Source organism: Myxocyprinus asiaticus, chromosome 24 (assembly GCF_019703515.2).
Source record: "Myxocyprinus asiaticus isolate MX2 ecotype Aquarium Trade chromosome 24, UBuf_Myxa_2, whole genome shotgun sequence".
In the NCBI taxonomy this organism is placed as follows: Eukaryota; Metazoa; Chordata; class Actinopteri; order Cypriniformes; family Catostomidae; genus Myxocyprinus; species Myxocyprinus asiaticus.
Genome location: NC_059367.1, coordinates 11781290 through 11806156, shown reverse-complemented (window position 1 = coordinate 11806156; position 24867 = coordinate 11781290). Strand labels below are relative to the sequence as shown.

General features: G+C 37.3%; 2 protein-coding genes and 1 pseudogene across 3 annotated transcripts; all 3 read right to left on the bottom strand.

The window, feature by feature from the left end:
- Positions 1-124: 124 nt before the first annotated feature.
- On the bottom strand, positions 125-14895 carry slc5a9 (solute carrier family 5 member 9). Its single transcript, XM_051653949.1, has 13 exons — positions 14737-14895; positions 14466-14537; positions 13901-14005; positions 12365-12529; positions 10594-10699; positions 10417-10497; positions 6490-6695; positions 6183-6318; positions 5808-5915; positions 4679-4829; positions 3087-3255; positions 2734-2949; positions 125-1589 (listed from the first exon to the last, which is right to left on the bottom strand). Exons 1-13 carry the CDS (start codon positions 14863-14865, stop codon positions 1254-1256), a joined length of 1980 nt encoding a protein of 659 aa, XP_051509909.1. The 5' UTR covers positions 14866-14895; the 3' UTR covers positions 125-1253.
- A 328-nt stretch (positions 14896-15223) lies between these two features.
- mrpl55 (mitochondrial ribosomal protein L55) lies at positions 15224-17083 on the bottom strand. Of its 2 annotated transcripts, XM_051653146.1 has the most exons (4): positions 17043-17079; positions 16897-16959; positions 16266-16467; positions 15224-15498 (listed from the first exon to the last, which is right to left on the bottom strand). In XM_051653146.1, exons 2-4 carry the CDS (start codon positions 16938-16940, stop codon positions 15346-15348), a joined length of 399 nt encoding a protein of 132 aa, XP_051509106.1. In that variant the 5' UTR covers positions 16941-16959; positions 17043-17079; the 3' UTR covers positions 15224-15345. The 2 variants fall into 2 exon arrangements, with proteins under 2 accessions (XP_051509106.1, XP_051509104.1); XM_051653144.1 differs by having other exon boundaries at positions 16897-17083.
- Positions 17084-18186: 1103 nt separating this feature from the next.
- Positions 18187-24171, bottom strand: LOC127415364 (peroxisomal N(1)-acetyl-spermine/spermidine oxidase-like; annotated as a pseudogene).
- Between the last annotated feature and the right edge of the window lie 696 nt (positions 24172-24867).

Genomic DNA, 24867 nt, shown 5'->3' with positions numbered 1-24867 from the left:
TGACTTATAAAATTAAAAGTACACCAAATATGAAGTGTACACAATCATACTTGAAGTGAGCCTAACTCAAATGGAGAAAATGGGCAAAATGAAGTCACCAAAATAACAACAAAAACGTGTGATTCAAAATTTTATTCAACATTCAAGCAAAGTACCCCCAAAGAAAGACATTGATAGTCAGTAGGCTTAAGTAAAAAAAAACAACAAAAAAACAAAAAAAACAAACAACAACAACATTATTCTAGGTGTTTTTCCTCTTCAATACTGGCGAGTTTTAAAAACCCTATGGAATCAAACTTTAGAGTTTTGTGGCTTTCAGTCCAGTTCTATTAGCTTTTGAGGCCATCTATATGGTAAAGCTATGCCTATGTGTTTAGAAGTACTAATATTAGCCAATATAATTAAAGGAATATTCCAGTTTTCAATACAAGTTAAGCTTAATTGACAGCATTTGTGTCATAATTTTGATTACTAAAAAAAAAAATTTACTCATCCCTATTTTTCTTTTAAAAGAGCATAAATCGAGGTTACAGGGAGGCACTTATAATGGAAGTGAATGGGGCCAATTTTTGGAGGGTTTAAAAGCAGAAATGTGAAGATTATAATTTTATAAAAGCACTTACATTAATTATTCTGTTAAAGCTCATGTATTATTTGAGCTGTAAAGTTAAATCAATGTTTTTACAGTCATTTTAGGGTTTACAGTGTTATATCGTCATGGTTCGTTAAGTTGTAGTATTGGATATAACTTTATACAGCAAAGGTTTGTAAGTGATTTTATTACTCTAAAATCATGTTAACACACATATTGTTTACATCTTGTGTCTATAGTTTTGAAACAGTGAGTATTTTAATGTTTACAGATTGGCCCCATTGACTTCCATTGTGAGTGCCTCACTGTAACCCAGATATCTGCTTTTTTTTAAAGAGAAGTAGGGACGAGTTGAAATACATTTTTGTGTTAATCAACATTTTGCCACAAATGCTGTCGATGGAGCTTAACTTGTATTGAAACCGGAATATTCCTTTAACTATCAGCTGGTATATGCTTTTAAAATTCATAGTTATTCTCTTCAGGGGGAAAAAATAGACCAAAAATACTGATGACTCACCATCCCTTCAATATGTCCCACCCCATCTTCTGTTACAATAAGAAATACTATTTATCAATACAGGAAGGAAAACTGTGTTTGTCAAGCCACGGGGGTCTTTAACAACAAAACACATCTAGCATTCAGAACTATATTGTACATTCAAGCAAAGTACCCCCACAGGAAGACATTAACAGTGAGTAAAATGAGGGCATTGACATTACAGACAGTCTTCCAGGTGTGGTGTTCCTCAATACTGGTAAGTTTCTTCTCCAAAGCCTGCCGTTCCTCCTCACTTGTCTCTTGTCTTGTTGCATGGGAGAGGCCACACATCCACATTCCAGCACGCTTCCACCATGCAGATGAGTCCTCACCTGACCCCTCTGATTCTATAGTGCTGGGATCAGTGCTCAGTGTTTCAGACCCTCTGGCCCAGGGGTCCTCCAGCTCTACACGCTCTTCTTTGCTGTGCCTAGTCCACCAGGTCAGACGAACAAGCTGTTGTGAAATAGAGATGGTATGTAAGCTCAGGTTCACTGTGTATTGCTGTTAAAATACAAGCGTAAATGATGTTATGTATTATGTATACTGTATGTTAAATACTTTTTTCTTTGCTGTTTTTATACTAATAAAGAAAGAAAAGTGAAAGTCCAAATCCTTGTCTTTTATAAAATTCATTTTCAAAACTGAGGTAGTCTTCATTAGTATAGGCATGATTCTAACCTTTCCATTTTGGGCGACCATGGAGAAAACATTGCTGAAAAATGTGCAATGAATTTAGGTAACCTGATAAAACCTCCTTAAAAGGAAGTGGTTAAAGGTGCGTTATGGAAGATTCAGAAACCCTTGTTATTAATGACACCTGTGGCCGTTAAGTGAACTGCAGCCAGCAACCTGTTGCTCGTGCTCGTTCACACACTCCACAGGGACACGAGCATCGACTAGAACAATGACGTAACGTACAAAGAGGTTGAATGTGACCGTCAACATTTAGATAATAATTTTGTTATTTTTTTATTTTTTTTGGCTTACTCCGAGTTTGTGTAGGAGTCGGTGTTGTGCTGGGAGTCGGCCGTTTGCTGGATTCCATCTCTAAGATAATACAGATACATAATGTTGCAGTTTGTTGTCGCTGTTGAATAGCGGAAGAGAAGCTATTACTGAGGCAAGGTTCTCGGGAGCGCACATAAACGTCACATCCTTTGGATTTTCCCGGCAAAAGCGACCCACTCCCTTCGCATGAAAATCAGTCTACAGGCTTTAATAGGCAACCTAGGAAGTCCGGGAAGGGCTAATTTTTTAGTTGTGTTACAAGCCGTTCACACATTGGCAAAAAAAGAGCAAATATTACATGAAAAATATTACATATTGCACCTTTAAACTAAATTTTTTGTTGTAATTTTTTTTTTGTAAATTGCAGAATACAAGTTAAGCCCAGTCGACAGCATTCTTGACAATGTTGATTACCACAGAAATGTATTTAGACTTGTCCCGTCGAGTGCAGTCGATTGAGCTTAACTTGTATTGATCCTGTATTGTACTAGGGCTGGGTAACAATATAGAAAATAACATTACCATTGCATCTATAAGATATCTTCATTAATATAATGAAATATGTTTGTGTGTAGCAGTTCATACTTACATGTTGCTCTGGAATAGGAGGAGTGCAGAGGCTGATAGCAGTGATGATGACAGTTGTCAGTCCAAGAAGTATGAGAGCAAAATACAGGTAATGCACATCTTTCAGTAGAGTCGGACGCAGGTCCTCCTCCCCACATGACGGGGTACCATACACAAATTCCAATACCATTCTTACTGTCCCCACCACTAGTCCAACAAACAGACCCCAGAAAGCTCCCTGTGTATTTGAACAGACAAATTAATTAGAGAAATGCATCAAAATGTATTGGTAATTCAACTTTCAAGTAATTGCAAGGGCAAAAATCAGAGTTAAGTGATCTAAGCTCATTAATTCAGTGATAAATGCTGACACACCTGTTCATTAACTCTCCCCCAGAAAATGGCCATAATGAATACTGTGGTAATTGGAGGTGCCAGGCAGCTAGTGATGGCTTGAATGTAATCGAACAGCTGTCCACTATTGGCAGATTGAATGACTGGAATCCACACAATGCTCAGGGCCACTAACAATAAAATGAACACCCTGTAGATGTAAACAAATTCCAGAAAATAAGACCCAGCAAATAAATCAGTTATATCCTGGCTGTTCAATAAAATAAAAGTGTATATTTTGGAATAGGAAATTAAAATCACACGGCTTTGTTCACACAGGGCATCTGAACCCGCAAAATAAATGTAAAACATTTTCATAACATTGTATTGGTTTTATTTAATTTGGTTGCACCAGTGGTGTTCCCGGTCAAAATGATGGGCCATTGGAAATAACTGGTGAGATTACAAATTAGAGAAAAACTGAGCGTTTAGGAGCATGTCCATCCATTAGTTGCACACATATGTGTATGTGTGCTTGCACACACAAAGTTCTCAGACATGTGCTCACTCACGAGCACACAAACACACGTGTGTTAAGCGCCCCCTTGTGCATCGTCTTTTCATGTATACTCTTTGAGGTATGTTTCAAGATATACACATCATTTTACATTGTGTTTGGGCTCAGTTGAATCAGGGCCATATGCAGTTTACGGTATGCCACCGTTTCAAGTAATAAGCAAAATTGTGACAGAAATACACATCTGTTTATTGTGTATCTGTGGGGATTTCATACACTAATATTGACTGTAGTTTGGTCTCTGAGTGAAACAAGATTGCACATTGAATTCTACTAATTCAGATGTTTCCAATGATACATAACACATCGCTGCCTGATCTTTTTGATGTTTTTTACCAATTTTGAATATGATTGTTGTGATTAAAAATTTGCAATTTATGAGAACAGAACAGTTCTAATTTGTCAGCAAATTAAAAAGCAGTATTTAAGAACTGGTTGCATCAGCTATATGCATTGTAAAGTACAGATTATAAGCTTTTGAATGAGACCTATTTTGTGTAGCTCAAGCTGGTCAATAATTTATAACAAGATTATTAGTATTAGGAGTGCCCCCCACTGACCCACTTTCAATAATATATATATATATATATATATATATATATATATAAACAGTTTTCAAAAAGAAGTAATAAACCTGTCATAATTACCAGAGAAGAAGTTGACAAAAATATCTAGTGCAATATCTTGTTATAATTTATGCAATATGAGAGATTTAAAAACAGTTTTAGTGGGCTGGTCATTTTTGATCAGGAACACAAAAGTTGTTAGCACAAACAAACACAACGCAGTGCTAAAAAGATTTTATGATCTTCACAGACAGTTTGTGTTTTAACTAAGCTTATATGCATTCATAGATTGATGGAACATTTCAGATACACATTTTTGTAATTAACTGCAATAGAACTGACCCAGATTCAAGACTAGAGAAGTTGATCTAGTTAATCTAGATCTTGAGGCATAAAATGGCATAATACAGTTATGTTTTTTGAAAAGAAATATGTACAAAATTAAAGTGTTTCAAAGCCCGTTTTTCCACAGAGCAATTCTCAGATACTACCTGCCCACCACCATGAGTTCTTTCTCAGAGGCTCGAGGCCGTATGCGTTGCCATATGTCCATGGTGAACAGAGTGCTGCTACTGTTGAATATAGATGTGAGTGAGGACATGAGCGCTGCCATCATTACAGCAATCATAAGACCTCTCAAACCTAGAAAACAATTTCAAAACAGTGAGGAAGCAATGTGGCAAACAACGTTGCACCAAACACCAGTCTAAGTATACACAGATATAATCCAGTTATCCAGGTGCGTAGATCCAAAATATGCAAATAGAAGGAATGATGAATCCGCACTCAAAAATGGGCTAAATCTCACATCAAGAGGCAGAGGCCCCAACAGAGTCAAATAAATTTGCAAAAAAGTGCCAAGTGCAGCAGCAAAACGCTTTCAGGTTTACCCCTTCATCAGTGCTAAAAACAACAGTGAGGAAGAGACCGGTTAGCACTTATGCATATATTTATTGCAGATGCACTACAGGTTAAAATCTACATATTACACATTATTAATCTTGGGGACATCTAATACATAATTTACAGAATCATTCATAACAAATGCAAGGAAAGAAAAAGCTCGCACACAATGTCCATAGAAAACAACCTTAAAGATAATTTATTCAGAGGCCAAAAAGTGCAAAGTCACACTGAATAAATAATCCCTGAGAATAAATCATCTTTACATTATTTTCTAAAGATATTGTGTGAGCTTTTTTTTTTTTTTTCGAGTCTACGCACATAAGCAAAATGTGTATTTAAATTTTTCTTTTTATCATAATAAATATTCAATGGGGTCCAAAAGTCTGAGACCACTAATGAAAATGATGCTTTGTTTAAAGGAGCATCTAGTGTGTTTCAATGGAAACAATGAATCTGACCTTTTATACAAACATGACCAGTCACAAATTTGCTTAAATTTGACTAGTGACTTAGAAATAGTGCAGAATCTTAAATCATTCTTCATTTTATGTTTTAACTTTCCTATGATACATTTTTCAAAATCCTCAAACTATTTGTTTAATTCAGTAAAAGAGAAAATCTGTTTAATCTGCATTCAGATTTGCAATGTGGTCTGAAACCTTTGGACCCCACAGCATATAATTATTCTGATAAGCATACGCAAGGTTGACATACCTACTGGCATAAGTTCCACAACTAACTTTGGGTATGCAATGTTAGAGCAGCCTACACTGGCCCCACAGATCTTCAGGCACTCATCAGGATCCACACAGGCCACCTCATCTAGAAAATACACAATTACCATCAAAATATTTGACCATGAATAATGAAATTTTGCAAACATTACGATTAGATAAGGGCCAAATTAAATCAACAGTGCTGACTGTCCACTGAACTTAATTAAACCCCCATTCAGAGGTCTAATAATTGTAATAACTGAAAATCTTAATTTCAGACTTTAAATCAAGGGAAAATGTGTTTTTTATCACATAGTACAGACACTTTCAATAGAAGTGAATAACTAGTAAATTCAGAAATGACTGAACGTACTTGGGTAGAGTGCTCTGCTGATCATGCCTGGCATCACAACGAAGAACATAGGGAGCACCTTGAGGTAACCACCAAGTACCGAACCACCTTTGGCATGGGACAAATTTTTGGCAGACAGAGACCTTTGCACTATCACCTTCAAAAAGTAAATACTGTAGATGCAATTATTTCATATAAAACCAAATTTTTCTGTCTATTCAAAAATGTCTATTAAATTATATTTGTCACGTAATTTGTTTGGGCATCACTCTTACACAAATCTAATCTAAATGTAAAATTACAAGGCACTAGTGGTCTTGTGTGTCACCTGGTCTGTGCACCACACCCATGTGGCCAGAACCGTGAGCCCAAAGATGAGGCCTGGCCAGGGAATGTCTCCTGTCACAGGATCTCTGAAGATATGAAAAGCATCGGCCCGAGGAAGATGACACGTGGTGTTAGGAACCGTGAGAGTAGGTACAGCTTTCTCATACTGAACCAGCAAACCCTCATACCATCCCACTTTGTCAAATGCTGTCAGGGTAAATTCATTTTAAATGCAGTTACCAAATTTAAAGGGTTAGTTCACCCAACAATTTAAATTCTGTCATCATTGACTCACCCTCAAATTGTTCCAAACCTGCATGACTTTCTTTGTACCGTGAAGCACAAAAGCAGATATTAGCCTCCTGAGACCCCACGTCCACATGTGTGGACATTACGTTTTGGCTTCGCTATAGGCTATGCATAATTTAATTTAATTTAAACTGACTGATCACAGTTCAGAATACTCTGGGCTGTCATTAAAGGGTTAAACTTTCAACGCACCGAGTCATGTGACAAAACAAAATGGTGCCGATCTCAGCTGAGTTTGTCTTTGGGAGAAACGGCAACAAAACTACATCTGGTAAGAAACCTCAAAGTTTTTACATTAAAACCTGTTTGAGTCAAAAGAGTAGAGTCTCTAGTTTCATCCGATATGCTATTTTACAAATTTCATCAATTTATCGTGAAACGGCACACTGTTAAACACAATGACCACGCACGTGGACTATAGCCTCAATTCCCTTAAAATTTCCTATATTCACTGTGCATTATCACATTGAGAAACAATGGAGGCATCCAAATGTTCAGTTTCAGGCTGCAGATGATGTTTGGACCACTCAACATGTTTGGCAGACATGAGACAATGGTAATCAGTAAATCGATTCAGAATTTTTCATGCAAAATTTTATTTTAACATGGTTGGCAGTGATTGGATGATGCTCGCCATTACTTTGAATCAGAATTATTTATGCAAATTTCTGATGTCATCAAGAAAAACACTAATAACCAACACTCAGGGAAACATAATAAACTTTTGATAGAAAACAGACTTTCTATTGTTTAAAATTTCACAACTTAGTCCCACTGTTCACATATGTTTTTAGGGAAACTATTTGATCTAATTATATATATATATACACACACACACACACAGGCATGTAGAGATATTAGCGAGCTGGTTCAAATTTACCTACATCTGTATGATCGTTCATGTAGAGAAATTTTACCAAGAGCATGTCCTGCGATTTTTGTTTTGTTTTGTTTAATTAGCCTAGAAAAGGAATCAAATCTACTCAAATACTCTCAAGTGCCCATTCACACATGTGCCATCTGTAATGAAAGCCATTCACACATCTGCACAAAGTAAGAATCCTATCATCATTCTTTTGTCTTTATTCTGCACATTAAAACTTTTATATGCTCATCTTTGCTATAGTATCAGTGTCATCATAAATGACAATAACAGAGTGTAATCGGCCGTGTATAGCGTGTAAGCACATTAGCGCCATGAAATCAAAATGTAAACAAGACAAATAATTTTTTTTTCTACTGCATACATATATATATATATATATATATATATACACACAGTGGTGTGAAAAAGTGTTTGCCCCCTTCCTGATTTCTTATTTTTTTGCATGTTTGTCACACTTAAATGTTTCAGATCATCAAACAAGTTTAAATATTAGTCAAAGATAACACAAGTAAACACAAAATGCAGTTTTTAAATGAAAGTTGTTATTATTAAGGGAAAACAAAATCCAAACCTACATGGCCCTGTGTGAAAAAGTGATTGCTCCCTAAACCTAATAACTGGTTGGGCCACCCTTAGCACCAACAACTGCAATCAAGCGTTTGCGATAACTTGCAATGAGTCTTTTACAGCGCTGTGGAGGAATTTTGGCCCACTCATCTTTGCAGAATTGTTGTAATTCAGCCACATTGGAGGGTTTTCGAGCATGAACTGCCTTTTTAAGGTCATGCCACAGCATCTCAATAGGATTCAGGTCAGGACTTTGACTAGGTCACTCCAAAGTCTGCATTTTGTTTTTCTTCAGCCATTCAGAGGTGGACTTGCTGGTGTGTTTTGGATCATCGTCCTGCTGCAGAACCCAAGTTCGCTTCAGCTTGAGGTCACGAACAGATGGCCGGACATTCTCCTTTAGGATTTTTTGGTAGACAGCAGAATTCATGGTTCCATTTATCACAGCAAGTCTTCCAGGTCCTGAAGCAGCAAAACAGCCCCAGACCATCACACTACCGCCACCATATTTTACTGTTGGTATGATGTTCTTTTTCTGAAATGCTGTGTTACTTTTACGCCAGATGTAATGGGACACACACCTTCCAAAAAGTTCAACTTTTGTCTCGTCAGTCCACAGAGTATTTTCCCAAAAGTCTTGGGGATAATCAAGATGTTTTCTGGCAAAAATGAGACGAGCCGTAATGTTCTTTTTGCTCAGCAGTGGTTTTCGTCTTGGAACTCTGCCATGCAGGCTTTTTTGCCCAGTCTCTTTCTTATGGTGGAGTCATGAACACTGACCTTAACTGAGGCAAGTGAGGCCTGCAGTTCTTTGGATGTTGTTGTGGGGTCTTTTGTGACCTCTTCGATGAGTCGTCGCTGCGCTCTTGGGGTAATATTGGTCGGCCGGCCATTCCTGGGAAGGTTCACCACTGTTCCATGTTTTCGCCATTTGTGGATAATGGCTCTCACTGTGGTTCTCTGGAGTCCCAAAGCTTTAGAAATGGCTTTATAACCTTTTCCAGACTGATAGATCTCAATTACTTTCTTTCTCGTTCCTGAATTTCTTTGGATCTCGGCATGATGTCTAGCTTTTGAAGATCTTTTGGTCTACTTCACTTTGTCAGGCAGGTCCTATTTAAGTGATTTCTTGATTGAGAACAGGTGTGGCAGTAATCAGGCCTGGGTGTGGCTAGAGAAAATTGAACTCAGGTGTGATAAACCACAGTTAAGTTATGTTTTAACAGGTGGGGCAAACACTTTTTCACACAGGGCCATGTAGGTTTGGATTTTGTTTTCCCTTAATAATAACAACCTTCATTTAAAAACTGCATTTTGTGTTTACTTGTGTTATCTTTGACTAATATTTAAACTTGTTTGATGATCTGAAACATTTAAGTCTGACAAACATGCAAAAAAATAAGAAATCAGGAAGGGGGCAAACACTTTTTCACACCACTGTATATATATATATATATACACACACACATGTGGTTAAAACAGCTTCTTTTACTGATCTCATGTGAATTGATAACACATTTTAATGTCACATTAGTTTAGGTTTTACTGAGCATCCTCATATTTAAATGCTCCTCTAAATGCCTCCACAGCGGTGTGGCGGGTGTCTGAATGTTTGCAAACAGTATACCGTTGCTCGGCTGTTTAGAAGTTCTTTTTACCCCTGAAAGAACAAATGAGAACTTCTATGGAAGTATATTGGGGCCAGGGGCGGACTGGGAAGAAAATTTAGCCCAGGATTTTACATAAAAACTGGCCCAAAAGTTGTTTGGGGTGGGGGGGCTTTTCTGCATATCCCTGCCCCCTTCCGCATATCGCGGCGCCATTTTGTGGCACGTTCTGAATAATGCGGCGGCCCGTGCAGCCCCATTTCACGGCCGGCCCACCGGGAAAAGTCCCGGTTCTCCCAATGGCCAGTCTGTGCCTGATTGGGGCCTTTAGTCAAAATTCACTTTTACTGTATGACAAAAGAATTCAGTGAATGGAAACTGACGCTGATATTATGCCTTACATCTCCTTTTGTGTTCCATGGAAGACAGGAAGTCATACAGGTTTGGAGCAACATGAGGGTGAGTAAATGATGACAAGATTAATTTTTGGGCAAACTATCCCTTTAACACAACATATGTAAATCTAAAGAGTAACTTATTATAAATAAAAGATCTTTACCTATAAACATGAGGACAAATGCCCCTATTACCATGATGACAGTCTGTACAGCATCAGTGTAGATTACTGCTGTCAGCCCGCCTGCATGAAAATAAGCCAGCAATCAAAGCATTTCAACTTTGGAATCACATTTAGATAAGTTATCTCAGGTATCAGTATAATGCATTATTTTATTACCAGCTATAGTATAGAGTGCAGTGATAACTAGCAGCACGACAGTGGAGAGATATAGGTCCCATCCCAGAGACACTTGGATAAACAGGGCCCCTGAAAAAATGTCTGTCTGCAAAGAACAAAGCCAAAGGTTATGATTACATATGTTTCTAATTCCTTGTTGTTTAACCTTATTGTGTTGTTGTGAATGTATACTGTATAGCAGTGCTTCCGTATTGGTAAGTTATGACACAGTAAAAATGGGTCGCAGGTCTGTTCTGATAGGGTTGCGGACAGCAGGGATAAAATGCAAAATTAACCATATAATCATACAGAGTTAGGAGAATGTTAAACTAAATAGGCTTCTAAACTTTTAAAAGGGAGGAAATCTTTTGAATCTTCATATCTTTTGTTGTTGATGTTAAAGGCTGTGCGTCCAATTAAACTCTATGGTATTTTGGCACAAATTCACCTGTCACTTGGTGATATGGCCAATACAGATACAATATTTAGCTCAGTGTTTGTTTCATGTGTTAAGTTGGTAAATCACATGTCTACTGTTGTTTACCAAATTTTTCTTTTTACTTTTTTGTAATGTTAACCATATGCATCACTGGCCCTACACCGATCAGCCACAACATTAAAACCACCTGTCTAATACTGCGTAGGTCCCCCTCGTGCCACCAAAAGAGCTCCAACCCGCATCTCAGAATAGCATTCTGAGATTATATTCTTCTCACCACAATTGTACAGAGCGGTTATCTGAGTTACCGTAGACTTTGTCAGTTTGAACCAGTCTGGCCAATCTCTCATCAACAAGGCGTTAAATTCTAGAGACTATTGTGTGTGAAAATCCCAGGGGATCAGCAGTTACAGAAATACTCAAACCAGCCCATCTGGCACCAACAATCATCCATGCGATTATCTAATCAGCCAATCGTGTGGGAGCAGTGCAGTGCATCACATCAACCATCAGAATGGTAAAAAAAAATTTGATCTCAGTGATTTGGACTGTGGCATGATTGTTGGTGCCAGATGAGCTGGTTTGAGTATTTCTATAACTGCTGATCTCCTGGGATTTTCACATACAACAGTCTCTAGAATTTACTCAGAATGGTGCCAAAAACAAAAAACATCCAGTGAGGGGCAGTTCTGTGGATGAAAACACCATGTTGATGAGAGAGGTCAACAGAGAATGGCCAGACTGGTTCGAACTGACAAAGTCTACGGTAACTCAGATAACTGCTCTGTACAATTGTGGTGAGAAGAATATAATCTCAGAATGCTATTTTGAGATGCGGGTTGGCGTTGTTTTGGTGGCACGAGGTGGACCTACACAATATTAGGCAGGTGGTTTTAATGTTGTGGCTGATCGGTGTGTGCAGTTCATGGTCGTTTTGATTTCTAGGATATTTTTGTACAGTATTGACAGTGGGTCGGTCACTAATTGTTGTCCGATGTTAAATTTGGGTCCTGAAGCAAAACCAGTTAAACACCACTCCTTTATACTGTATTTTTGCACACTATGCAGCATATATAATAGTAATGCACTATCACTATAGTGGTAATAGTATAATTATATACAAAATAACATAATAGTACAGGTAACAAGTTTCTATGTAACATGCTAGAGTCACTAATTTATTTCTTAAAATGTTTTAAATAAAAATACTAATATAAAAAATTATTAATATTTTTACTGCAAATGTAATATAATTACTACTACTAATAATAGTAAAAATAGCAACTTATCTGTTCATTCATTCATTCACATTCATTAATCGAGCACTCTTACTGATATCTTGGTGAAGATGTAGAGGATAAGCGACAGCACACTCATGTAGATTCTGATGCGCTGACCTCCAAACCGCTTTCTCAGATACTCTGGCATTGTGACCACACCCGCAGAAATATACACAGGCACAAAAATCCAGCCCAAAGCAATGAGGACCCATGCTGCCTACAAAGTATCATAAGTGTTTACTGACATGCTGTTTTGTTGCAACATGTGTTGCTATAAAACTCAATAATTTGATAAGCCTAAGAAATCTACAATGACCACGTTTACATGCACATCAAGGTCCATGTTTTGATTGAGCCTTTTTATTCCAAAAGAGTTCTTTACATGCTTTACAGCTTTGGAATAATTTTGCATAATGTAGGAAAAGAGGAAAGTATTTTTAAATGCAATAAAAACATTTTTTTTTTTGCCAAAAAATTACAAATAAATAAATTGTTTACATTTGACTGACTGTTGTGCCAAAGCACATTTGTTCAGGTACAAAATGACATATTATGCATAATGGTGTATATCCAGTTTATAAATATCCATGACTTGATTTGCACAATATTAGCCCTGAAGTACTAATCTAGGTGCTTTTTTCCCAAAATCGCCACTATGGGGCAAAATGTTTTTTACTGAAACAAGTTTGTTCTAATAACTTACTGTTCTGTTAATAATGTTTAACAACTAAAATAGGACCAAAATTTGTGTTTTTTTTTTTTTTTTTTTTTTTTTGTTTTAACCAAAGATTTTATTGCAGCTATAAGTTTGTATCATGAAAATAAATTTGCTCCAATAACTGTTCCGTTTATAACATTTGAAGTTAAAAGAAGGAGCTAAAGGAGTAAGATTTTTTATTCTGGCAAAGACTTTTACTGTAGGCTATGCTAAATGATTGATCCTCAGTGTTAAAGGAAACAAGGGGAAGTAGGAGATTATAATAAATACATAAATAGATTATAGATTAGAAATTATAGAAACAATTAGTTATGGAATTATATTCAGTGTTTCGCTGGAAAAAAACAAATGATCAACTTACCACCAGATGGCTCATCTTACCCCTAACCTGGGGCAAGTTGACCCAGTGGATAATTTTTTTTAAAAATGCCATATGTTTGTGGCTTTGTCACAGATTCAGTTTTATAATATCAAGTGATAGCAGACACCTTGAAATAAAGGTAGCTCTATTAATTTTTCCTTGTATAGGAGACAACATATGTAAAAATTGCCTCATCATGCCCCTCTCTCCCCTAATCAGCATAAACTATAGTCCTTTTCACACTATTATCTTGTGGAAATACAGGAGATGCTTGATTTTGCCTTTAATTTCAGTTCATTTTTTTTTTAATTCTACACAGTAATTTAATCAACTCATTCTTGTCCTTCCAATATTGGCACTCGTTGACAATGCAAACAGAATAGGACTATATTCTACATTTATATGAATTTTCATGTGCATGTAAACATGGCCATTCTCACAAGGGAAATCAGTCATTTCTGTGGTAACTTTCAAATCTTGTAGTATGTGGACTGATTTGTCTGACGTACATTCCACTCAAATCCCCCAACTGCAAGTCCCCCTGCAGCTCCTGTCCCTGCCAATCCAATGAACAGACCACTGCCTACGTTACTGGACATCAAAGAGGCACCAATCTGTTGAATCACAGCACATTGGAGACATACTGTGAAAACACTCCCCTAACTAAAGGTAAACTATAATAAATCTAGGACAAAGAGCCTTGCACTTACACCAGACAAAATATAGCTTAGAGGATAGAAGTTATTTGTGTACTTTAAATATGTCACAAAATGTGTTATTATGAAAGAAATACTTTTAGGACACTTCAGTGACTTAATTATTTCCCCTTCCTGCTTTTAATACTTTCAGTAAGGGCTCTGAAAATCAAGATGCTTCCTTGTAAACATGTACAGGACAGGGCCGTCGTAGGGCCCATGACAAAATCTGAGTATGCTTAGAGGACTTTAGCGGGGGCCCCCTCATCACAGGACCCAGGAAAATGTTCCTGGTTGTCCCCACCTGACGATGACCATGGCACAGGAAAAATGCAGCTTTATTATTCTGTGTAAACATGGTAAAAAGCCAAAAACTTACCGGCCACCATGTCATGGACCGTCCTGCTAAGAAATATCCTCCCACTGTCCCTCTGTTGGCTTTGACTGAGGACTAAAAATAAAAAACACCAGTTCTATCTCTGCATTAAACATTAATGCATGCTGCATCGAGAGCATGGCAATAAAACTTTCATATTCAGAAATTATTTAAACTGAGACTGATATAAATAAAACTTAAGAGCAAATCTCAAGCCGTACATTTTTCTGGATCAATGCAAATATTGTCAAGGAGATTCTAAATTCTCACTTACCCATATTCCAACTGCCAACACAAACACAAAGTAGACCACAACCACAGCAATATCAGCAGCCTCCAAAGCAAACTTGCTGGTCACATCAGGCTCTGGGGTGCCCGTTACAAGCTCAGGTGAAGCTGGCATTTTCTACAATGCCATAGGAAAAAGTGTGAACTTTGAAGCATGTGCTGACTTAATGATTAATCAGCTGGTTATAAAGAATGCCGAGAATGCATCAGTAACAGATTATTGAGAAGCAATGCTCAGATGTCCCCACATGAGAAAGTTGTGAGCAGTAAGGAATTTTAAAAGATTTCTGTTCATGTCTTAGGAAGACTAATCTATAGACATTTAAATTATTCTTGCAACTGATGGAGTGTTTAAATAGCATACTGGTCTATTGCTCAAAAACCCAAAGTTCCCTTTTTTTTTTTTTACATAAAAAAATTACAAACCTAAAAAACACTAACATGTTATAACATTAAAAAAGTGAGACGAAGTCTTTAAACATTAAACAAGACTTTTTAATGGCAAGGTGACATATAAAACAAAATTATAACTGTGTACATGTGAGACAATGTAAATACTCTGAATGAGGCAATCAACTACAAGACTTCAGTCCATTCATTTCTTTTTCCAGAATTTGCTGTAATCATCCACTGTGAAATCATCCTCAAACTCCTCCAATTTCTGTTTGACAGCTCCCCTCTTTGGTTCTCTTTTCCGCATCCTGATTTTCCTCTCCTCCTCAGAGAGGGTGGTGATATCCACAGGCATCTGGCAAAAGAGCAAAAAACAGTCACAGACTACTGACCCAAAACTCCCACCCCAGCAAACCAAACCGTTTCGAAATATGACGTAGCTTCTCTGTAGCACAGGTAAACAGGCTTAAAAGGATATTTCATCCAAAATTAAAAATTCACTCATCAGTCACTTACCCTCATGCCATTCCAGATGTGAATGACTTTCTTTGTTTTATCTCAGCTCTGAAGGACCATCAAATCTAAGTGATTAGTGGCCAGAACTTTGAAGGTCCAAAAAGCATAAAAAGGCAGCATAAAAGTAATCCAAACAACTCCAGTCGTTAAATCAATATCTTCAGAAGTGATATGATAGGTGAGGAATAGATAAATATTTAAGTCCTATAAATTCTCCTTCCTGCTCAGTAGGTGGTGATATGCACAAAGAATGTGAATTGCCAAAAACAAAAAGAATGTGAAAGTGAAAGTGGAGATATATAGTAAAAAAGGACTGAAATATTGATCTGTTTCTCTCACACACCTTTCATATCGCTTCTGAATATATGGCTATAACAACTGGAGTCATATAGATTACTTTAATGCTGCCTTTATATGATATGGTTCTGGCCACCATTCACTTGCATTGTAAGGACCTACAGAACTGAGATATTCTTCTAAAAATCTGTGTGTTTTCAGCAGAAGCCATACATGTCTGGGATGGCATGAGGGTGACTAAATGATGAGAGAATTTTCATTTTTGGGTGAACTATCCCTTTAAGGAAAAGTAAGTTGTAATCTACTAACCTTCATTATTCTTCTGGGCTCTTTATATCTGATGTTGATAGTGGAGCCGTCGGGTCTAACGAGGAGAACTGGATACATCCTCTCATATTTCTGCCTCCCAAAGCAGACCACACAAGTTCTGTTGGAGTTTGACTGAGAGACTGTGGAGTGTAATGTAGATTTTGCTTGCAAACACCTGTGGGTAACAACTGTCTGAAGACACCTGTGCGAAACAATAAAATTAAACTCACAATCAATCAATCAAATCACTGTTCTGCATCAATGATGATGCTTCAACTAAACAACAATAATGCAGAATCTGACCCATTTGAGATAAACAGTGTCATTGAGGATTAGTCTTAAATTAGTTGAGATTTAGTAGCCATTTTTAATACAGTACAAAAATAATAATCGCACTGTTATGAGAAAATAATTTGAGAATCCAGAATCCTTCCTTGAGCTACATGCAATGCAAGCACCTGCATGTTAAAGGGATAAAATAAGTCGCCCTAGCTTAGTTTCAAACGTGGTTATTTTTTTATTTAATTTTTAATTTTAAAAGAAAAAGGGGAATGACTACCACTGTACCAAAGTTGAGAGAAAAATATTGTTAATTCGCTCAGGAGCAAACTGCTATCAGTTCACTACTTACCTAAACAAACCCTTGCAAGGCTGGCCAATTGTGTTTAAAGCCATGCTCAGAACATCTGCAACGCTGAAAAAATATTGTCAAATTAATTTCTTCATAAATGTGCCATAATAATAGTATAATTTATGCTACAGAACGAAGAAGGTCACCATCACTAAACGGCATGGAGGGGCATCAGAATAAAATGGTCCGTCTGGAAACCTGCGTTTAGTTTCAAATAGTTCCGTGATCTTACACAACTCTGTTTGAATTAACAGTTTATTCACATGAAGAAACATATGGTTGTAGAAAAGTGGTAATATAAAGCACTAATTCTCCAATTCAAACTTGCGCTATAATACCCTTTAACGCTATACAACCGCTATAAAAACGTGTCAGTCAAATATACAAACTTTAACCAATTATTTATATATTTCGAAAAATGTTGAAATTTTCATTTCTACACACACACACACACACACACACACACACACACACACACACACACACACACACGCTGGTGACCAGAAGTTTGGAATAATGTACAGAGTTTGCTCTTATGGAAAGAAATTGGTACTTTTATTCACCAAAGTGGCATTCAGCTGATCACTATGTATAGTCAGGACATTAATAAAGATAAAAATTACTATTATAATTTGAAAAAAAGGTTCAGAATTTCTTAAACTACTTCAGTTCTCATCAAAAAAATCCTCCACATGCAGCAATGACAGCTTTGCAGATCCTTGGCATTCTAGCTGTCAGTTTGTCCAGATACTCAGGTGACAAAGACAATGTTAAGCTTCATTTAACAAACCAAATATCTTTCAGCTGTGTCTGATATAATGGCAAGTGATTTTCTAGTACCAAATTAGCAATTTAGCATGATTACTCAAGGATAAGGTGTTGGAGTGATGGCTGCTGGAAATGGGGCCTGTCTAGACTTGATCAAAAATGACTTTTTTCAAATAGTGATGGTGCTGTTTTGTTTTACATCAGTAATGCCATGACTATACTTTGTAATCAGTTGAATGCCACATTTGTGAATTAAAGAACCAATTTCCTTCAGAAACAGCTAAATCTGTACATTATTCCAAACTTTTGGCCCCCAGTGTATGTATATATATATATATATATATATATATATATATATATATATATATATATATATATATATATATATATATATACCTAAAATTATATATGATAGTCAAGGAATCAACAAAAAACTCAAAAAACTAAAATGTAAAGCTCTGAATACATTTACAACTAATATATATAATTAAAAGTGAAAAACAAAGAGAGAAAAGTCTGAAATGTAAAAATGTTTTAATCTGAAATGTCAGAACGCAATGTGACTTTAATTGTCTAAACTGGTTTGTCCGAAGAGGCAGTGGCAATGGGAAGCGTTGACTTCTTATAATGTGCTGCCAGTCTGTCTGCCTCTCTGTTCCCTGACGGCAGAGCTCCATGTACTGTGCCATAGAGAGTTTTCATCGTTGCCTCCCCTGCAAACATGACCCGAAGATCCTGAAATATATACAGAATAAAGATGGCCTGAAGACATATTCCTATATCAAAACAAACCCCTTCACTTTGATCAGAAATGATGTAGTCCCACTCTAAATTTGTGAGTTTTGAAACATTTCAGTATACTTTTGAAACATATTTATCTATCACTAGCTTCATGGTATACATCATGGTATTCAAAATGGCTCTTACATCATCAGGACGTTGGATGCCTATTAGCGCTTATCCCAATGTTTCCATCACTTGCCCATCTACACTGACTGGCAAGACTCCAGAAAGATCTTGGCAATATTGCCAAAGCACTGCTTGTCAATAACCTCCATCTTCTCAGATGGGAGACTGGGGCTGAAGAAGTTAGATGCTTGTGCCTTTAGACAGCCTGCAAAAATTGACAAGAAAAAACTTTCAATGTGTAATGGCAAAATGTATGTGTATCTCATCAACAGTCACAAATTTAAACATGCCAATAGTGTTCTGGTTGATAGCACATTAATGACAGGATTCTGCGATCCAAAATATAGTCTGAACAAGTGCAACTCTGGCTTAAAATTGAATAAACTTTCTTAAGACAGCATGATTACTGGGGAAAAAAACAAAAACAAAAAAACAGTGGGGCACTGGTGCCATATGCTGCTCCGTAATTCTTCAGATGGAAAATGCCACACTCCTTAGGTCAAAAATTAGACTAAGCCTCTAAGTCTGTACTTGCAAAACTCAACTCTACATGCAGTAGTTTTATTTCTGTTCTGGTCGGTATGCTTCTGCGAAATTTTGGAACTTTGTACTGCAGTACTTCATTTCTTGCTGTGTCCTTAGAATGAATCCCTTATGGTGTATTGCTAATTTGTGAGGCACTTTGGATAGAAGCGTCTGCTGAATTAAGAAATGCAAATGTAAATGTCAGTTCAATCCTTGTGAAAACACATACCCAGTGAAACAGTGACTATTACATGATCAGCTAGAATATCTTCTCCATTCTCACAGACAAAACAAACAGGATACTGCTGGACCATCCCGGCTTCAGTATGAGCAGAGAGAGGTTCATCACGAGGAACAGGCTGCATGTCTTTTCCTGCAGAGAAGGATCCATCCCATTTGATCTTACTAACTTCTCATTTCAGCAGCAAACGATCCTTTGGGAAGTCCTCCAGTAGTATATACATCAGCTGAAGCATTAACCTGAGATACAAAGAAGAGTTAATCCTAATAAAAAAAAATTAATGAATCATTAAAGCTGAGATGTGTAATATCTGCACCACTAGCATCACAAAATGCAATTGCAAAAGTAATGATTGTTTTCAACTAGGTTTCCCAGAACACTCTCTCCATCTGCCATGATTGGTCAACGGATTGTCCCGCCCCAAACTCATGCCATTGATTGACACAATGTTGTTGTGCAGGGTTGGTTGGGGTGTTCAAACAAACAGAGCAATGTTTTGATTGCACCACTGAGCCATAGTGTTCAACCTACAAATGGCTAACTTATAGTTGTCTCTGCATATTTAGCTGGGATAATAGTAGAATTTTAACATTGAAAACATGACACACTTCAGCTTTAATTAGTGTGAGTAGGTCTTTCTCAATCCAACATACCCTGCAACATTGAAAGTGTCCCCCATGTTGATGACATACGGCCAGGTGTCAAGAGAGATGCTTTGGAGGTCTGAAGCTCCAACATCTATCAGCATATCTTTCCCGACCAAAGCAAAAACACTCTGTGTTCTCATCTTCTCGTCACTGTCTTGCAAGCTGTCAATCACAACCTGGGTTTTTTTTCTGCAAAGTGTTCCCCCAAACTCTTCCCTGTATTGGAGCCACGGTGATGAATTATGCCCTCCCCTGCTTCATATTCACATTCAGCGAAGTTTGTATCCACTTTGTGCCACTTGTTACTGTAAAATGCTTCTGATCCCATCTCAGGCACGTGGCCTAGAAGGCCAGACTTCTTTAATAGAGAGAAGACTGTTTTTTTTTCTGTTGCCCCATGGATGTACTGTGCCCCAGTATCAACACATGCCTTCCCTTTGACATAAAAAGAGGATGAAAGGACAAATGTATAGTTAGACATAAATACAGCATAGAATCCAAAACACCTCTGAAAGGCACTCACTGCATGACCTCTGACAGACTTAAGATCTTGTGATACAATCTGCTGATGTGGGAAAAGTATTTTGGACAATTTAACGGAAGTAAAAGTGGAAATCATGTGTCCACAGATACACTATTGTTTCCTCTAACAAACAACTTTTACTGGTTTTAATATTTGTTTAACGTAAATTTTAATATTTATTATTTATTATAAAAACTAAAATAATTATAACATAACTAATATATTAGATACTAATTTATTATTAATAGATAAAACAATATAATAAAACTAATATTTTATTTAATGTATTAATAATTGTTACATTATTAACACATAATACATTATTATTACTAATATATAGAATTTGTTATTATTAAGTTTACCTTTTAATTTTTTTAACCTTTAAAGTAATAGTTCACCCAAAAATGAAAATTTTCTCATCATTTACTCACCCTCATGCCATCTCAGATGTGTATGACTTTCTGTCTTCTGCTGAACACAAACAAAGATTTTTAGAAGAATATCTCAGCTCTGTAGGTCCATACAATGCAAGTGAATGTTGAATACAATTGTGAAGCTCCAAAAAGCACATAAAGGTAATCCATTTGACTCCAGTGGTTTAATCCATGGCTTCTGAAATGATCTAATCAATTTTGGTTGAGAATAGACCAAAATATAACTCCTTTTTCACTGTACATCTTGCCATTGGAGTCTTTAGGCACTATCATGGTTTCAAGTTCGATTACATTCCTAGTGCTTGATGCATGCACAGAGAGTTAGATGCCGCTAGAAAGTGTAATCAAGCCTGATATCATGATCGGAAGGAGACTGCTAATGTCAAGATTTATAGTTATTTTTTCAACTGTTCTCACCCAAAACAGGTTGGATCGCTTCAGAAGACATGGATTAAACCACTGGAGTCATAGGGATTAATTTAATGATGCCTTTATGTGCTTTTTTGATCTTCAAAGTGTTGGTCACCACATGCACTTGCATTGTATGGACCTAAAGAGCTGTGCTATTCTTATAAAAATCTTTGTTTGTGTTCTGCAGAAGAAAGAAAGTCATACACGTCTGGGATGGCATGAGGGTGAGTAAATAATGAGAGAAGTTTAATTTTTGGGTGAACTATTGCTTCAAACCTTATTATAAGCTTAATATTTTATTTAACTTATTAAACATATACACATGTTTAAGTCACATTCAAATGAGTGGTCTAATGTACATTAGGTATAAAATGTTCACCTATAGTTGAAGTAGCTACTCTTCCTCCGACCTTCTCGGAGGCTTCCAGTCATTACGTCATTAAAGCCATATTCTTGAGAGCTAGTAATAGCCTAGAAGGTTTGACTTACTTCCTGTTTTACAGTCATGAGTTAGAGACTGTGGTTTGTTCTCAGCCCAAAGGAATAGCTAAATGTGTATGAAAGACGGATCAAATCGTGATGAGTATCAGCTAAAATCTCAGTTGTTTTGTCGCAGAATGAAACTAATCCTCAGGTCCTTGTATGCACTAAGTTTGTACACTAGGGGGCGGGAAATAGCAAGAAATGACAAGCATTGGGTAAATAAAACCTGGAAGTTTCAATGCAGTTCATCTAGCATTTATGGTTGCTGTGGCTAAACTGGTTAAAGATCTAGTAAATCAAAGATAGTAGGTTCAAACCTCAGCCGGTTGACCCATGAACTGTTGTGTCTTTGAACAAGACACATAACCCATACAGACACATAAGTTACTCAAGAAGGACTTTTCCTGTAATAAGTGTATTATAAATGTCACTTTAGAGAATCAGAATCAGAATGAGCTTTATTGCCAAGTATGCTTACACATACAAGGAATTTGTCTTGGTGACAGGAGCTTCCAGTGTATGACAATACAAAAACAATACAAAAACAGCAGCAAGACATAGATAATAATAAAAAATAAAAAATAATTATACACATACGTACATACACACATACACATACGTAGTGCAAATCTAACACAAATCTGTTATCTGTTATGTACAGTGCAAATACTATCTGTTATGTACATTGCAAATGTTCTTTTTTTTTTTTCCAGAGGAATGAAATGGCAGAAGAGGTTGGATGTGTTGGAAAAATGTATAAAAAAGACTAAACTGTGTATTGCACATAGTTATTGCTCAATGGGGCAATTTAACTGTTCCTGTGCCTGATGGTTCTGATGCTCAGAGCTCTGAAGGCAACAGTTCAAAAAGTTAATGGGCAGGGTGAGTGGGGTCCAGAGTGATTTTTCCAGCCTTTTTCCTCACTCTGGAAGTGTATAGTTCTTGAGGGGGGGGGGGGGGGGCAGGGGGCAACCAATAATCCTCTCAGCAGTCCGAACTGTCCTTTGAAGTCTTCTGATGTCTGATTCCGTAGCTGAACCAAACCAGACAGTTATTGAAGTGCAGAGGACAGACTCAGTGACTGCTGAATAGAACTGTATCAGCAGCACCTGTGGCAGGCAGCTGGCGGAGGAAGTACAACCTCTGCTGGGCCTTTTTCACAATGGAGTCAATGTGTGTCTCCCACTTCAGGTCCTGTGAGATGGTAGTGCCCAGGAACCTGAATGACTCCACTGCTGCCACAGTGCTGTTTAGAATGGTGGTGGTGGTGGGGGGGTGGGGGGGGCTCAGTCTTGGGGTGTTCCTCCTAAAGTCCACAGTCATCTCCACCGTTTTGAGCGTGTTCAGCTCAAGGTTGTTTTGACGGCACCAGACAGCCAGCTGTTCAACCTCCCTTCTGTATGCAGACACATTGTCATCTCGGATGAGGCCGATGACAGTGATGTCGTCTGCAAACTTCAGGAGCTTGACAGAGGGGTCCTTGGCGATGCAGTCATTGGTGTAGAGGGAGAAGAGTAGTGGGGAGAGCACACATCCCTGGGGGGCACCAATGCTGATTGTACAGGTGCTGGAAGTGAGTTTCCCATCTCACAAGCTGCTGCCTGTCTGTCAGAAAGCTGGTAATCCACTGACAGATAGACATGGGAACAGAGAGTTGGTGTAATTTATTCTGGAGTATAGCTGGGATGATGGTGTTGAAAGCCGAACTGAAGTCCACAAAAAGGATCCTTGCATATGTCCCTGGTCTGTCCAGATGTTGCAGGATATGATGCAATCCCATGTTGACTGCATCATCCACATACCTGTTTGCTCGATAAGCAAATTGATAGGGATCTAGAAAGGGTCCATTGATGATTTTCAGGTGGGCCAACACCAGTCTCTCAAATGATTTCATGACCACAGAGGTCAGGGCGACAGGTCTGTAATCATTAAGTCCTGTGATTTTTGGTTTCTTTGGGATAAGGTGTCTGCTTAAACTAATAAAAATGAAAACAAATGTTGCCAATGTTTTTATTTTCAGATACTATTTTGAATGAGTTACTTTTGAATAAATTATCCAGGATGAAGCGAAAATGTTAATCTAAGTAAAAAAAAAACAATGAAGTTCAATTGGGTCTGAGTTATTAAAAGCAATCTGCATTTTAGGAGCTTCAATTTTAGAAATCAATGGGCACTGGCCGTGGTAGATTATCGCTTGCGTTCATTCAGTTCAGCGCAGAAACGACTGTCCGCTGGGTTTTAAAGCCCTCGCATTTATAGCCGGCTGTTGAACACTACCTGTTCTGCACAGTAGGTGAGACTGTTGTCTCTTGGCAGGTTACAACAAACCGTCATCGTTTCAAAGACCTGATGAGGTACATGCAAAACAATGTTCTTGTAAATTTTAAAGAGCTAGATATTAGAAATATTTTACCTATGTTTGATATAGCCAGCTAGGTAGCTGTCTGATGGCAAATCAACTGTGCTGCTTGAGCTCAGCAAGCAAGCTAGCTAACTCATTTTTTATTTTTTTTTATTTTATTAATGCCAAGAACAATCTGAATACTTACAGCAGTTGCATACTGCAACAAAAAAATAAAATAAAATACATTAGCCAGTGGGAAATAACTATAAGTGGCCATATATCAACATTATTCATTGACATTTTTCAGATGAATGCACAAAAAGGTAACATAAGAATTAAAAACAACCAAACAGAGTGGGAGGAGTGGATTCTTGCCTTAAAATGTACACTTATAAATGAAAACATATCCAACAATAATAAACAAATGGATAATGTATATTGAATTTCTGAGTTTTTGTACTTATACTAAAAAATAATATCAAAAAAATGAATACATATGTCAGATACCATTTTTTTTCCTGAGAGGCTATTTGTTCAAACACATTTACAAACAAGGTGCTTCATCACCTCATCTCGACGCATTCCCATACACTGTGTGTGTGTGAGCGGGTTTGGGTTGTTTACTTGGACATTTTTTTTAGGTTACAAACTGGTAATTACAAGGGTATTATGCTATAAATGTGGCT

Bases quoted from the DNA above. Each gene is read 5' to 3' on its own strand.
- slc5a9 (XM_051653949.1), bottom strand. From the start codon at position 14,865: ATGCCAGCTTCACCTGAGCTTGTAACGGGCACCCCAGAGCCTGATGTG. The intron at 10,498-10,593 runs GTAATAAAATAA...ATTTTCATGCAG, and splicing joins TGCACTCTATACTATAGCTG to GCGGGCTGACAGCAGTAATC. The intron at 6,696-10,416 runs GTAAAGATCTTT...TTACCCTGACAG, and splicing joins ATTTGTCCTCATGTTTATAG to CATTTGACAAAGTGGGATGG.
- mrpl55 (XM_051653144.1), bottom strand. From the start codon at position 16,940: ATGGCTTTAAACACAATTGGCCAGCCTTGCAAGGGTTTGTTTAG. The intron at 16,468-16,896 runs GTAAGTAGTGAA...TGTTTCGCACAG, and splicing joins CCTTGCAAGGGTTTGTTTAG to GTGTCTTCAGACAGTTGTTA. The intron at 15,499-16,265 runs GTTAGTAGATTA...CTCTTTTGCCAG, and splicing joins AGCCCAGAAGAATAATGAAG to ATGCCTGTGGATATCACCAC.